The 14,874-nt window shown below is 40.8% G+C and overlaps 1 protein-coding gene across 1 annotated transcript in view; it reads right to left on the bottom strand.

Moving 5' to 3' along the window:
- Usp8 (Ubiquitin specific protease 8) overlaps positions 1 to 14,874 on the bottom strand; it is a 159,543-nt gene that overhangs the window by 99,599 nt on the left and 45,070 nt on the right. The window contains exon 5 of the mRNA XM_067156292.2: positions 10,733 to 10,895. Within this exon, the coding sequence (XP_067012393.2) occupies positions 10,733 to 10,895 (163 nt within the window). The remainder of the gene's footprint in view (positions 1 to 10,732; positions 10,896 to 14,874) is intronic.

Here is a 14,874-nt window from a genome sequence, read left to right as displayed (position 1 = left end):
ACGAGAGGATGAATGTAAGACTATCACTCAAGATCTTGTTCTCATACACGAGGAAAGCTGGCGAAACAAAACTACCGAGTCTTACAATGAATTGTCATTAGCCCGCCTGGTGGCCGTGATCGTTAAGGCACTGAAGTCTAAACGGTCTGACACTGAGGTTAGCCATTGGTCGAAAAAAATGTTCACCATCAGATGGTTGGCCGGTAGGGTAGGGGTGGTGATATACAATGTTTAATTACTAGACTGCGTGCCAAAAGCCTGGATTAAATTCCAAACCTCTCCGCAGTGCTCATATGGAGTGAGGGCATATGATGCTGCTGACAGTGATTCGTCCATCGGATGGGGATGTTAAGCCTTGAGCAGACCCCTTGCTGCTATTCGACAGGAGAAGGTTATGTGCTGGCACCGGGTTTCACCCTCTCTCTTCCTACCCATCACGCCATTCATTTCATCTCATTAACTCCTGTGATGAGTTTGACGTCAGGAGAGGCATCCGGTCATAAAAAACCCACCACGACAGACGACGCCGTAGAGAAACAGGACAAACAAACAAATTGTCTGGCTCCATAGCTTTGACCTTTGGACCGGGTGTACCAGGGTGTTTTTATTTCTCCCAGTTTGCTTTACGTCGCACTGACACAGACAGGTCTTATGGTGACAATGGGATAGGAGTGGGAAGGGAGTGTCCGTAGCCTTAAAGATACAGCCCCAGAATTTGCCTGGTGTGAAAATGGAAAACCACGGAAAACCACCTTCAGGGCTGCCGACAATGGGGTTCGAACCCGCTATCTCCCAAATGCAAGCACACAGCTGCGCGTCCTATCTGCACGACCAACACGCTTGGTGTGTACCAGGTTTAATTCCTGGCCTGGTCAGGGGATTTTAACCTATGAGGGCTGATCAACAAAGACTGAGACTGATTTTTTCCTGTAGCTTCCATGATAGTTTCCTATCTGTAACAAATATTTGAAAAGAGCGGGTTTTAATGTATAATGTCCGTAGGCGGTAGCACTCTCGTATTGGTAGGTTGGTAGTAATGTTCTGTTTTTGTAGACACTACGCGCATTTCGCATACCAGACAATGGAGGTGACGCAAGAGGAGCAGTACAGCGCAATCAAATTCTGCTTTCGTTTAAACCACACAACCACTGAAACTTAAGAAAAGCTGAAGCATCATTATGATCCTGAAGGAAAACAAGCCAGCACAGTGTGGAAATAGCCAAGTATAAGCAAAAGTTGTTCCATCTGCAGGGAAAGTGACGGTGAGCACATTTTTTGACTGTAATGGAATGATTTACCAGCGTGCAGTTCTCCCTCACACGACTGTTACTACACGTCAGTATTGGCTACACTAAGGAAGCACACTGCAAAGAAACAACCAGAGGTTTCTCGGATTGGCTGGTGACTTTGTCATGACAATGCACGGTCTCACGTCGCAAATCAAGTCATGCAGTTTCTAGCTTGATTCAACATTACCTGTGTATCGCAACCACCTTATAGCCCTCAACTTGCACCCTGTGAATTTTTAAAATTCCTATCACTAAATGCAAAGCTTAGGGGCATTCGATTCGATAACTCTGAAGCAGTGCTCAAGAAAAGTGAGGCGATTCTCAAGGACCTGACAAAGAATGGTCTGCACCGTGTGTTCAAGGACTGCCAGAGACTCAAAGAAAGTGCATTGAAGTAGGAGGTTACTACTTTGAGAAAGATCATGTAAACATTGAAATGGAGTAATAAACATCTGTGAAAAAAAATCAGTCGCAGTCTTTGTTGATCAGCCTTCGTACATTGGTTATTTACTCTGGCTTGGGGACTAGTTTTTTGTGCTGTCTTAAACATTAGATTTCATCCAAGGTAGGGCCCCATCCTCACAGACGTGCAGGTCGCCCATGGACACCAACTCAAAAGTGCTGCCCCAGGCCTTTCTGGAGGCCATGTGCCATTATTATTACCATAAATAATTTCACAACTTTTGATGGTGGCTGTATTTCTGCTCATAGATGGCAGCACATTCCGAACATGTGATGAGAGTTGTCATGAGTTGTTGTTGACTGCGGAAGTAGGAAGTTGTTTATAGCTTTCCAGATTTGGCTGGGATGCTTTCAAAAATTGTGTAAATGTCATAAAGCTGCATTAGGTATAATGTGCCAGAAGCTCAAAATTTCCAAAGGCTTTGTGTATTGCATTATGCAGTGTCACAAAGAGATTGGAGATGCAAAGGGTTCCCCAAGAAAAATTTCATGTCCATTGTAAACTCCACAATTAGTTAAAGCAGTAGCAGCTTTTCTGCAGAGGCACCCTTCACTATTACAAAACTTTGAAAAGAGCTAACAGGCTCTCAGTTTCTTCCAGCCCACTCAAGGGATCATCAAAATCTTACAATCTCTGGCCTCTCAAGGCACAGCTTACAAACTGAAATAGTTTTATACAGGGGTATCTAATACCCAACCTTCAGGGCCTTTGAGAAAAAGAACAGGTTAAATAAACGGTCCAAACACAAACTGAATGGAGGCGTACACTTCGCTCCCAGATAATGAAAAATTAAAACCTACAGGGCTCTTGGCCAATGAAACAGGGGCTATTCCCAAACTACTGAGGTGGCTTGTATGGAAATAACTTTAATACATTACAGAAAAAACAGTTACTAAATCGTAGTCACTTCAAACCAAGATGAAGGGGAGCTAGAGAGGGTTACTCACTCTCTATCCCCGATTTACAGTTAAAGACTTTATGAAATTTACATTAGCCAAAAGCAGATTTACATTTTAGAAAAGATTGTTACATAGTTAAAGATTCGGACCTTCCCCTCGGATAAATTTGCGGAGACAGCAAGAAGATAGAATTTACGTGGCCAGTACCTTGTAGATGTTCTGCCGGCCGAAGAAAGAGGTGCCCCGCCTCCTGCCTTAACACACACACTTACAAAGACAGCGATCAATTGACAAGGTAGCCAGAAAAGCTGCAGTTTATATACCTTCAGGGAAGGTTCGAGAGAATTCAGGACTAATCCGGCCACACCCTCTCAATTTTTATTGGCAAATTCAAACTGTTGCAAGTGATAAAAATCATTGTTATCCGTATTGAAGATACTGAATGTAGGATGCTAAAAGGTTTATTTTGTCACCTATTCAATACATATAAATTTTACAATTTAGGAGTTTATTATTGATTCCACTTGAGACATGTTTCGCCCTTCATTGAGGGCATCATCAGTCACCTGGTACCTGATTTTTGCCTTGAGGAGATAATATGACTGATGATGCCCTCAATGAAGGGCTAAACATGTCTGAAGTGGAATCAATAATAAACTCCTAAATTGTAAAATTTATATGTATTGAATAGGTGACAAAACAAACCTTTTAGCATCCTAAATTCAAAGTGAACAAGAAATGCGGGATTGGTTGAAAATTAATTACAAAAATTTATGATTGGCCAGATTCAAAACTGGCGGAAAGAAAAGAAGTGTTGCCAACCCAAAAATAAATGAACATAGATTCAGTTATGGAAAACCTAGGAATACAAAACTTCTTTAAGTTGTAAGTTCTTCCACCTTGCACCAGAGTGCATGATCAGAGTTTTTTGGTAGTGACATCTGTGGAAAAATGTCCAAACCTCTTGATATATAGCAAAACAAAACAAGGAGAAATTCAACCAGTTTAGGAAACTACACAATAACACAATTACTTAATATTTCAGTAGTAACATTTTCTGATTAAAGTTCCAAGTTCATGTAGTATTAGTTTCACCTTTTGGTCGAAAGAGGAGTTCATTAAGGCGCTTATTTTGAATGGGCGGAGTTGAGGTGTACCTCCCGGTACAATTATTATTGAAGTTTCTAGGGGTCTGACATCAACTCTCTGCCAGCAGTTAAAAAAAAAAAAAAAAAAAAAAAAAAAAAAAAGCGAGTTAGCAGTGCGGTTAGGGGCGCGCAGCAGGGAGCTTGCATTCGGGAGATTGTGGATTCGAACCCCCAATGTCGGCAGCCCTGAAGATGGTTTTACGTGATTTCCCATTTTCACACCAGGCAAATTCTGGGGCTGTACCTTTATTAAGGCTATGGCTGCTTCCTTCCTACTCCTAGCCCTTTCCTATCCCATCATCACCGGAAGACCTATCCGTGTTGGTGCGACGTAAGCAGCTTGTAAAAAAAAAATGGGGGAGGGGGGTGGGGGGGAGGGGGGGAGAGAAAGTCAAATAGTACTCAGCACTTCTCACCAGGTCCCGCCACCAACAGGGTATTAGTTACCACTGTTGTAGCACGTGGCGTGTAATAACAATAATAATAATAATAATAATAATAATAATAATAATAATAATAATAATAATAATAATAATAATAATGTTTAATGCAGTGAATGGCCAAAAGTAATTACAAGGTATATACAAATGAATTATTCCTTACTTTATTCAGTCATGGACATATTTCTTTTCTGACAATGAGAGATATGATATCTATCACACTGCTTGCCACACCACAAGCACACACATTGCAGATCTGGTACATGATATGTCTTACGTTGGCAGCACTTATGATGAAACCCGTGAACGGCAAAGCGGGCCACTAAATGTCTCAATTTGTAACCACTATCTGTCCACTCTGTCGACATCGCATCAGTAGAGTAAAATTCTTCCCATATTTCTTCTTTCGTCCAAGAGATCTCCATAACTCGTAGTGTAAGGCAGACGCAGCATCTGAATCCGAAGATCTTCAATAAAGAAGTTTTCACTTGTCCTTTTACATACTAGACGAGATGTGGTGAATTTTATACCCCCTATGGCACTACAGCCCTTGAAGAGTCTTGGCCTACCAAGCGACCACTGTTCAGCCTGAAGGCCTGCAGATTATGAGGTATCGTGTGGTCAGCACGACAAATACCCTCGGCCATTCTTGGCTTTCTAGACCGGGGCCGCTATCTCACCGTCACATAGCTCCTCAATTCTAATCACGTAGGCTGAGTGGACCTTGAACCAGCCCTCAGGTCCAGGTAAAAGTCCCTGACATGGCCGGGAGTCGAACACGGGGCCTCCGGGTGAGAGGCAAGCAAGCTACCTCTACACCACGGAGCCAGTGGTGAATTTTTATACACTAAGAAATCTTTGTAGGTAGATCGCTTTTACCTTCTCCAACTCTTTTAAGTCCTGTTTGCTAAGATAGTCCCAAATGAGTTCCATTTCATAGGTAACCACAGGTATTATTTTAACCCTAAACAAAATCCTTGTGGTGTCAATAGAGATCTGGTTTAAGTGCCTGATGCTGTTGATTGCCAATATTCCAACTATGGTTCTCTCTCTCTCTGACATGTTCCGTGAACACTACCCCTTTGGTCTGAATGGTTATTCCTAAATATTTACACTTAGTGACTATGTTAATTTTGGTGTCCTCACATGTGAAGGTTTCTTTGCCTGAGGTTCTGCTTCCCCTTCTGAATATCATACCTACAGTCATATTTTTGTTGATAGTTAATTGATTCTCTTCAGACCACTTAGTTTGTCCAGGAATTCGTGGAATTGTCCTAGATTCAGCAATAACAAGACCATGTCGTCTGCGTAGATTAAAATCTTGACTTGTTCAACATCATGTGTTCCTATATTAAACAATAAACGGCTGATAGGGTCTCCCTGAACTACCCCTACAGTCTGCAATATGAGTTTCAATATTAATATATTATCGTTCGCACTGACATAATTCTCTGATAAAATACTTCTGATTATCCGCAAGAAATAATTATCTCCTATGATGTCTTATAACTTATCCAATATCAGTCTCCTGCTGATCGAGTCAAACGCTTTTGAAAAGTCTATGAAATTAGCATATAGCTTCCTTTTTGGTATTCCAAGTGTTTCTTCAATTTCTTCAAGAAATTTAATCGCATGAAGAGTTGATCTTCCGGTCCTGAAACCAAACTGTTCCTCTGGGATGCAATGTTCAACTAGTTTTTCTAATCTCTTAGTCCTGCGAAGATTTTAAATAGTGTGTTTTCTAATGCAATTCCATGATAACAGTTTAGGTCATTTACATCTCCCTTTCCTTTACACAGAATTTTTAATATGGAATGTCTCCATCTATGGTGTATAATTCCTTCAGTTACACATTTATTCAATAGCTCTGATATCGGTTCTTTCAGTGTCGTCCAGCTTTCTTTGAGATGCTCATAAAAAATCAAATCGTGACCAGCTGCTTTTCCGTCTTGCCATTTTAATATTATCCCTTCTATTTCAGTTATTGTGTATAGGTCCACTTCTAAGGAATTATTTACTCTATTATTTTGCTGTCTGGTATCTCTGGATTGTAGGATATCTGTAAAATGTCTCTCCCATGATTGTATTGGTAGAGGTCTTGGAAACTTAGGCTGTTTTGCTTTCAAAATCGTAAAGGGCTTTTTCTTTGCTAGTGCTATCAGTTTTTCTTCTTCTTTCTGATTGTAATGTCTCTTTGCCTCATTAATTGTAGTTTTATATATTGTTCTTAACTCAGCATATTCCTTTAAGTTTTCAATAGTTGGTGAATTCTTTGTTTTATGTAGAACTCCGATAGCTTCCTTCCTCTTTGAGTAGCACAGTCAATTGAACCAAGGCCTTGCCCTCCTTATTGGTGCCTCTTGCTGTTTAATCACGTGTTTAATGCCTTCTGCTATTCTTTCCAGTGGTTTATCTATATTGCTGTCCTTAATTAGTTGTAATATAGTAGGTATTTTGACTGCATTGTCATTAAGTTTGTCCATACCTTGCTTTCTCGATGATGTTTCCCCGAGGTGCTTCTCTTTCAATTTCAGTTGTTATTGCGAATGTCATTTGTACTGGAATGTGTTTCCTTATGATTACTCCGTGCAGAACTTTGGTTGTGTTTTCCTCTTGGCTTTCAATGTTACTGAATGAAAGGTCTATGCAACTGCTTCCATTCGGTCATATATATGTCTGTTCATTTCTTTCATTGTGCACAGCGAATCCTTCTTCCTCCAGGTATTGTATAACAGTCCGCACTTTTTCATTCTGATAATACATTAATTCTGCAGTTGAAATCAACCCCCTTGAATCAGATGTTTGTTGACATCCACTTGTGTCAGAGCCGTATTAATTTCTTGAATAATCTCATGTGACTTCCACTCTGGCTGAAAATATACGCTGATTATCCAACAAATTGTAGTTTGAACCAATAAGGGATTGTCTGTTTTATGTACTACTTCGAACGGGCACATAGCTGGGCTTAGAAGACATGAAATGCCCCGTTTAGGCTGCCCTATATCTCCTTGAGATGCGAAGTTATGCACTGCATATCTTCCTTGCACATGCAAATAAGTCGTTAGGAATGTTTCAGTCGCTATCACTGTCATATGTTTATTTATTTATTTATTTCACATTTTATGGCTGCAGTCGCTTAAGTGCAGCCAGTATCCAGTATTCGAGAGATAGTGGGTTCATACCCCACTGTCGGCAGCCCTGTAGATGGTTTTCCGTGGTTTTCCATTTTCACACCAGACAAATGCTGGGACTGTACCTTAATTAAGACCACGGCTGCTTCCTTCCCACTCCAAGCCCCTTCCTGTCCCATCGTCGATATAAGACCTATCTGTGCCGGTGCGATGCAAAGAAAAAAAATGCACTGGACTACTCTAGCCAACTTTATACAAAGAATTTTTCAGTTTCCTGTCTGCCCAGTACTTCTTCATTCCCTTGGATCTCATCTTTCTTTCTTCATCGGAAATCACCTTTCCTATTGCCTGTTTATTGATTCTGGTTGGCAGTCTGGTTTGTTTGCGAGTTTCCTGATTTTGTCACTTTTGTTTCTTAGGTCCTCCACTATAATCTGTAGTTTATACATATCTTTCTTGATTTCTGTACTCCACTTAATGTTACACTTATTATTCCTTAATTTTTCTATTATTCACCTGATAATCCTGTTCTCTGGTGTCCTGATTAGATGTCCAAAAAATGAAATGCATTTCTTCCTGATTGTGCTCATTACTGGTTCTATTTCCTTGTAGACTGTTTCATTAGAAACTACTCACCAGTGTCCATCTTTTTGGTATGATTTGTTTATTGCTTAAAGCGGTGAGTACCTTGGAAGATTGTTTCAGATTCATGAACAAAGGACAGGACAATGAAACTATGGATAAACATGAGTATGCTGATATAGCAAACGTAGGAAAAGAAGTTAATGGCATCCTAGATTCAGAGATGACAGAGTTAAGAGACAGAAACTCTGTGGAACATGTGATGCCATCTACCGATAGTGCGCAAGAAATAGAACCAGAGATGACAAGCTCCCTGGCGCCTACCACTGACAGTTTACGAGACATAACTAGGGTGCCTTTTGGAGACGGAACAACTGGAACTACATGCCCAACCCAGCATGCCTCGATATCCAGCGGCGAATTTGGTAACTATAACAGTCAGGAGCCAGTTCACATGTCACTGGAAGATAAAATCGCCAATAACGTCACACAAAAACTAAACTATTTTATTGATATACTTACAAACAACTTAAGGAAAATGATAAAAGAAGAAATAGAGCGCGCCCAACACCAACCACTGACATCAAAACGTAACGAAAGACCAGCAGATGTTAAGGCGAACAGTAATAGTAACAAGAAAAATGACAAGCAGATTTCATCATCATGAGTTGGTGCAGGTAAAAACTCCAGAGCTGGAATATACCAATTTTCCGGAGCAAGTTGCCAGCAAATCAGGTAGAAGGCAAGCAAGACAGCAATACGCAATGATAAGCACAGGTCCAAGAGTTGAAGAATTGCAAGCGGCAAAGAAGAAAGCTTGGCTCTTTATGGGGTGTTTGAGCCCGCACACAACCTCCGATGTCATAAAGAAATACCTAGAAAACAGAGGAATCAAAGATGACGTTACGTGTGAAGAAATAATAACCAATTACGACGCGAAAGCTTTCAAAGTGGGGATTCCATTTGATTTAATGGACAGGGTACATGAAGAGGAATTATGGCCGAAAGGGATTGATATCAGACGTTCCCGATTTTGATCCTTTCATCCCAAATGAGACAATGGATGCTCCTTTGAATAATTCGGAAAAGAAAGTTAAAAGAAGGAACTATTTTTTTTTTGCTAGTTGTTTTACGTCGCACCGACACAGATAGGTCTTACGGCGACGTAAAGAAGGAACTAAAACTTAAAAGATGCTTCAAGAAAACTAAGAATCATGATGTGGAATATAGAAGGGCTAACAAGTGCAATGAATATGAGCTCGGAAAACTTTCTATTATGGTACGATATAGCAATTCTATTGGAAACATTTGTCACTGACGACTGGCAACACCCAGACTTCTATGGTTTTTTCATCTTATAGCTAGACAGGGAGAAAAAGGTAGACCTTCTGGGGGGATAATTATCCTCCTAAAACCACATCTAACCCCAATATTATCAACAAGGCAACAGAACCATACCCTACTATTGGAAATAGGCGGCCTCATAATTATAGACGCTTACTTCCAACCAAACATCACTGCAATCGACATAATGGACGAGCTAGGCCAAATGATCACTCAACGCAAGGAAGATAAACCAATAATTTATAGCAGGTGACATTAACTGTAAATTGGACATTCTGAATTACAAAGCAAAGCTAGTCCTCGAGAAACTGGAAGCAGAAGGCTTCATCCTGCTAAACAACCCCTCTATCCCTATTTACATCTCACATAATGGAAAGAGCACAATAGATATTGCACTTATGAAAGGACCAATAACAGGCAACATGACTACAATATGGACAGCAAACCAAGCCGCGGTTAGGAAACACCAATTAAAATAGTATCCAAGGGGAGTGGGAAAAACCACAGGAAAAGACAATTCACCCCCTTTCAATGAATTTTTCAATGCTGAGTCAGCTATGGCCTGGATAATAGTGTCCGGGATTTTGTTTATTCTTAAGTAGTTCAGGGTCTCCTAAGGAACTGTCCCTCTAGTGCCAATCACTTGCCCTTTTGTAATTTCATACTTCTTTCCGAGAACCCCAAGAAATCGTTCGTATACGGCCTTTTTCTCCTCACACACTAATCGAGGCTGCTGTTCATTTTCCTCGAATCTTACAGTGGGATCAATCAACACACCTGTACAACAACATCAGTGTGTCTTGTGGATCCATTTGTGGAAAGACATCCTACTTCTTCATGGATCTCCAAATGTTGTTGTGTACGGAGGCCTCCAGCAATCAATGTGCGAACTGTATTGTGCCGATAGATTCTCGTCAGCTCTCCCTCACGACAGAACCCTAATACATGAGGTAAGGTCTAGAACTCTTCACATCTTCTGCAATGGGATGAATTAAGGCTCCTTCCAGGGAGAGATCGAACTTGGATGACATTACAGTTCATTTTAATTTCTTCTGTCCATTGTCCGCATGACATTCCTCTCTTACTACTGATCCAACCGTTTCCTTTCTTCCAGTGGGAAAAGAATATCACTCCCTTACCTTGGACGGAAACATGCACCAACTTCTAAAGAAAGATGTCTGGTCAATTGCATAAGTGCAAGAAAACAACAAAGATAATCAGCCCATCGATTTAATTTTTACCACAAGCTTTTGTTTACAGCTACTATGAGGAAAGGCAAAACAGATTTGAGGTCCTGGACACTCTTCACTAAAAATTGCGACCTGTGCTATAGGACATGCTTGCAAAAACACATTCAAGTATCAACAGTCCGAAGCGATGACTCTTAAGCATTTCCGCCCATCAGTTGACAGTCTGACCAAAATAATTATACTAACCTTCGTAAGGATGTCCCTTAAAACATAGAGCGTGGAGTCAGGCGTGAAAGTACTGGTCGAGGTATTCCAGTCCAGCAGTACTACCAGGTCCATTGTCCCTCGTGCCTTCCACTGGGGCTTGGATTCCTCAGGCAGAGTCCGCTGAAGAGCAGCTGCACTCGCTCTGTAACAAATGAAAGTGGATAATAAAACACCATACTGTCTCCAGTAATGCATGGGGAGAAGTGTGGATAGTGTGCAAGATTCAAAACACCTACATGACACAATATTATTAACTCTTCGCAGGCGAAAACGCACATATATATGGTCGACTTTTCTTACGCTCCGGGAGGAATCATATATATATGTTCCGTTCGAAAATCGCGGATTTATTAGCCGAGGAGGTACACAAATATGCTTAGAAATGGCAGGAGCTGTTCACTCAATTCTTCCGGTGAAGGAAATCCCTGCAATATCTTGCTGAGTTTGTTCTCCTGTTTGTGGGAGTTATGTAATACATACATTGCATGACACAGTTTTCTCATGTGCGTACTTCTTACGTATTTTCGCGGTTTTCCAGTAAAATGGCATCGCAAAAACAGATCAGTGATTCAGACATAGTGTCAATATTGGATGATACGGTCGAAGAAGTGTCCGATTTTAGTGAATGTGAGTCTGAGGATGAAAAGTTTTTCTACAGCTCGTCTGAGTGCAACAACGACACAAGTGATGCCGACACAGATACTGACAGAGCGGACGGCTGGACGGACGTGAGTAATAGCGACCTTGAGCCATCAAATATTATTCCCATTCGTAATACTGATCAAGGGCCAATATTACCATCACACTTGGATACTGATACGCCCCCCTGTAGAATAATTTCATCTATTTTTTTATGACAAAATATTTGATGATATTCTCAGTGAAACTAAATTACATGGAGACGAAAGGAAAATACAGGCAAAAAAAAAAAAAAAAAAGCGGAATGAGAAATTGGCATCACCCAACTTTGTGTGACATAAAGGCATTTATTGGAGTTTTGAGGATCCGTCACTTTGACACTTACAAATTCAGGGTATTATTTGTGTACAGCGTAGGTTCAACTGCTATGACTATTTTCTGACAGATTTTTTCACTTTTTGATGGACAAAGACAAAAAATTAAACCGAAATATAATTCAAAGTAGTTTTTTGTACATATATTTCATAATAGCGGACTACAGTGAACTTCAAGTTAACCACTGTCGCATCATAAAGTGGAGTGTGCCTTGTGCCGTTCTTCCAATGAAAAATAATTTTACGATTTTTATTTTGCCTTCAAACCGCTTCAAATTTGGATTTCCACTCCTAAACCAGGTATGTGGTATATTTAGGCATATTTTCATGGTTTCAGTAAATTTCCCAAAATTTTGCATGCATTTTAATTTTTTTAATTTTCTTTGCCGCCTACGGCCATAAATGACCGCCACCCACAAACTCTCTTAGTGCCAGAGTTGCTGTTATGATGAAGATGATGATCCTCATTGTTTATGATGATGATGATGGTGCTTGTGGTTTATGATGATGATCCTTGTTGTTTATCCCTTTCAGACCTGAAAGAAAACTGGAGGTGTGAATTTTTGTTTGTATGTCAAAAACTGACTAAAATGCTCCTCAATACACATATTGATAGTTTATTTTACAAAATAAAAACTAACATCCGAAAAACAGGACCCACACAATTGTGCGCATCAAAATTCAAAACCTCGTTGTATCACGTACGATGGTGTAGCTTCAAAATTTACGTGCACTTACCAATGTACACACTTCATTGAATATATTCCGGTATTCAGTAAAGCTTCTAGATTAATATAAACGCAATAAATAAATATTTACTTTCGGCTCTACTGCTTCCTGCCATCTCGCCGATCAACTGTGCTTTTTAAACTCTTCTTCCTTCGCCCTGGCGGTCAAGCGCATACTAAAATCAATTGAAATACATGCCACGTGTCCTGCACAATCACTGCAGTCCGGTCTAGCACCGAAAAAACATCAAATAGGTCAGAGATAACTAAAATACGAACCCGCACAATTGTGCGTACACGGTCTGAAAGGGCTACGATGATGATGATGATGCTTGTTGTTTAAAGGGGCCTAACATCTAGGTCATTGGCCCCTAATGGTACGAAATGAGACGAAATGTAATGACAATTTAAAAGTCCAAAATCATCCACTGACTAGAATTCAAAACGTGATGACAAAGAATGAATGGATGGAAATGATTTTAAAACAATCAGTGAATCCGACCCCCAATGCCCCACATTCCCAGAAACTATCGTAAACAATAGTATTACTGACCAAGCACTGCTTCTAAAGCACAATCCTGAATCGATGATACTTGTTGTCGAATGGGGTCCAAAATCCAGGTCATCGGCTCCTCATAATGGTACTTATCGCTACGAAAGTAGAACCATGGTATTTGTCATGTTGTAGTACTAATCAAAAGTAGCGTAGACTCGCAGTATTCCACACATTATGGCACTACTCACAGGTAATGCAATACGCACATGAAATGCAGACCTATGGTGTTTCTAAGATTGCGGTGCCATTTACAGGCAACGCAAACCTATGGTGTTCATCACATAGTGGGTATTAATCATAGGCAAGGCAGAACCATGGTATCACTCATATAGTGGTACTATGCGCAAGTAAAGGCAACCCATGGTGTTCCCTGCGTGGTGGTACTAATTACAAGTAGTCACATGGTTCTAATTCGATCATCCCTTGGTCGCCCTTTTAGTCGCCTCTTATGACAGCCAGGGAATACCGTGGGTGTATTCTTCGCCTGCGTCTCCCACCCTCAGGGGGATGTGTGTTTCACTCAAGTCCGCCGGCAAGCCGGTTAAGACACCCCCCTATTCACCACCTGGAAGCATCACCTCTCCGGTAGTGGTGATTATTGTTTTAAGAGGAAGTAAAACTGGGCAACCATCCTCTATATAACACTAACCAGAGAGAAAAAATGGAAGGGGCCCGACACTTCGAAAAATGAAGGTATCGGCCAAAGGAAGACAAGGGCCACGAAGGGCATGAAAATGAAAGACCCCCTAGGCCTCCATATGTAATACCGTCAGGGTCTGAAAAGAACAAGAGTTGACAAAGTGAGGTCGGATAGGATAGATGAAAGTGAGAGCCTGGCACAAGTAAGTGGAAGCAATGCCAGAACTCAGCTGAGGGCCCCGTGGTCGCCAACCCACGCTCCAAAGTTCAGAGCCCCTGAGGCCCCTTTTAGTCACCTCTTACAACAGGCAGGGGATAACGTGGGTGTTATTCTACTGCCCCCACCCACAGGGGGGTGGTGTTTCAAGGAGCCTAACAGGTAGGTCATCAGCTGCTGATGATGCGAAGTGCAACGAAGTGAATTAATAATTAAAACTTCAAAATGTATCCACTGACTAGAATCCAAAACAAATGATGATGAAAAAATGACCATGAATCCAACACAATCAGTGGATACAATTCACAATGCCTTATTTTCTCGGATGATGCTTGTTGTACAAAGGGGTCCAAAATCCATGGCAACTCATAATTGTAATAATCACTGGCAAAGCAGAACCATGGTGTTTCGCACATAGTAGAAGGTAATGAAGATCCAAGAGGTTCCTCACATAAGGGTACTATTCAAAAGCAACGTAGACCCATGGTGTTCTTCACATACAGGCACTAATCACAAGCGTTGGCTAGATCGGTGGTGTTCCTCATGTAGTGGTACTAACCACAGGCCATGCATACTCATGGTGTTGCTCACACAGTGGTACTAATCATAAGTAACGTAGACCCACGGTGTATCACACATTATGGCACCACCCACAGGCAACACAAACCTATGGTGTTCTTCATAAACTGTATAATCCCAAATACTACCCGCCGCCGAATAAGACCCGCACCCTAAATATGAGACGGCAAAATATGGAAAAAAATCAAAAATCAAGTAACTTACATACCTATTTAATTTTCTTCAAATATACCACAAATATAAATTCAAACAACTTACAATTAATAAAATCATCACAAAAATCGTAAATAAAATCGGTCCAATACTCAGATCATTCACAATTCACCGTCGTATTTTGAAGTTTCACCATAGGAACTTTAGTCGCTGGCATCTCTCCACAATTAGTCGCC

This window comes from Anabrus simplex, chromosome 12 (assembly GCF_040414725.1).
Source record: "Anabrus simplex isolate iqAnaSimp1 chromosome 12, ASM4041472v1, whole genome shotgun sequence".
NCBI classification, from domain to species: Eukaryota; Metazoa; Arthropoda; class Insecta; order Orthoptera; family Tettigoniidae; genus Anabrus; species Anabrus simplex.
The sequence above is the reverse complement of the archived record's forward strand: the minus strand, read 5'-3'. Positions and strand labels throughout refer to the sequence as shown.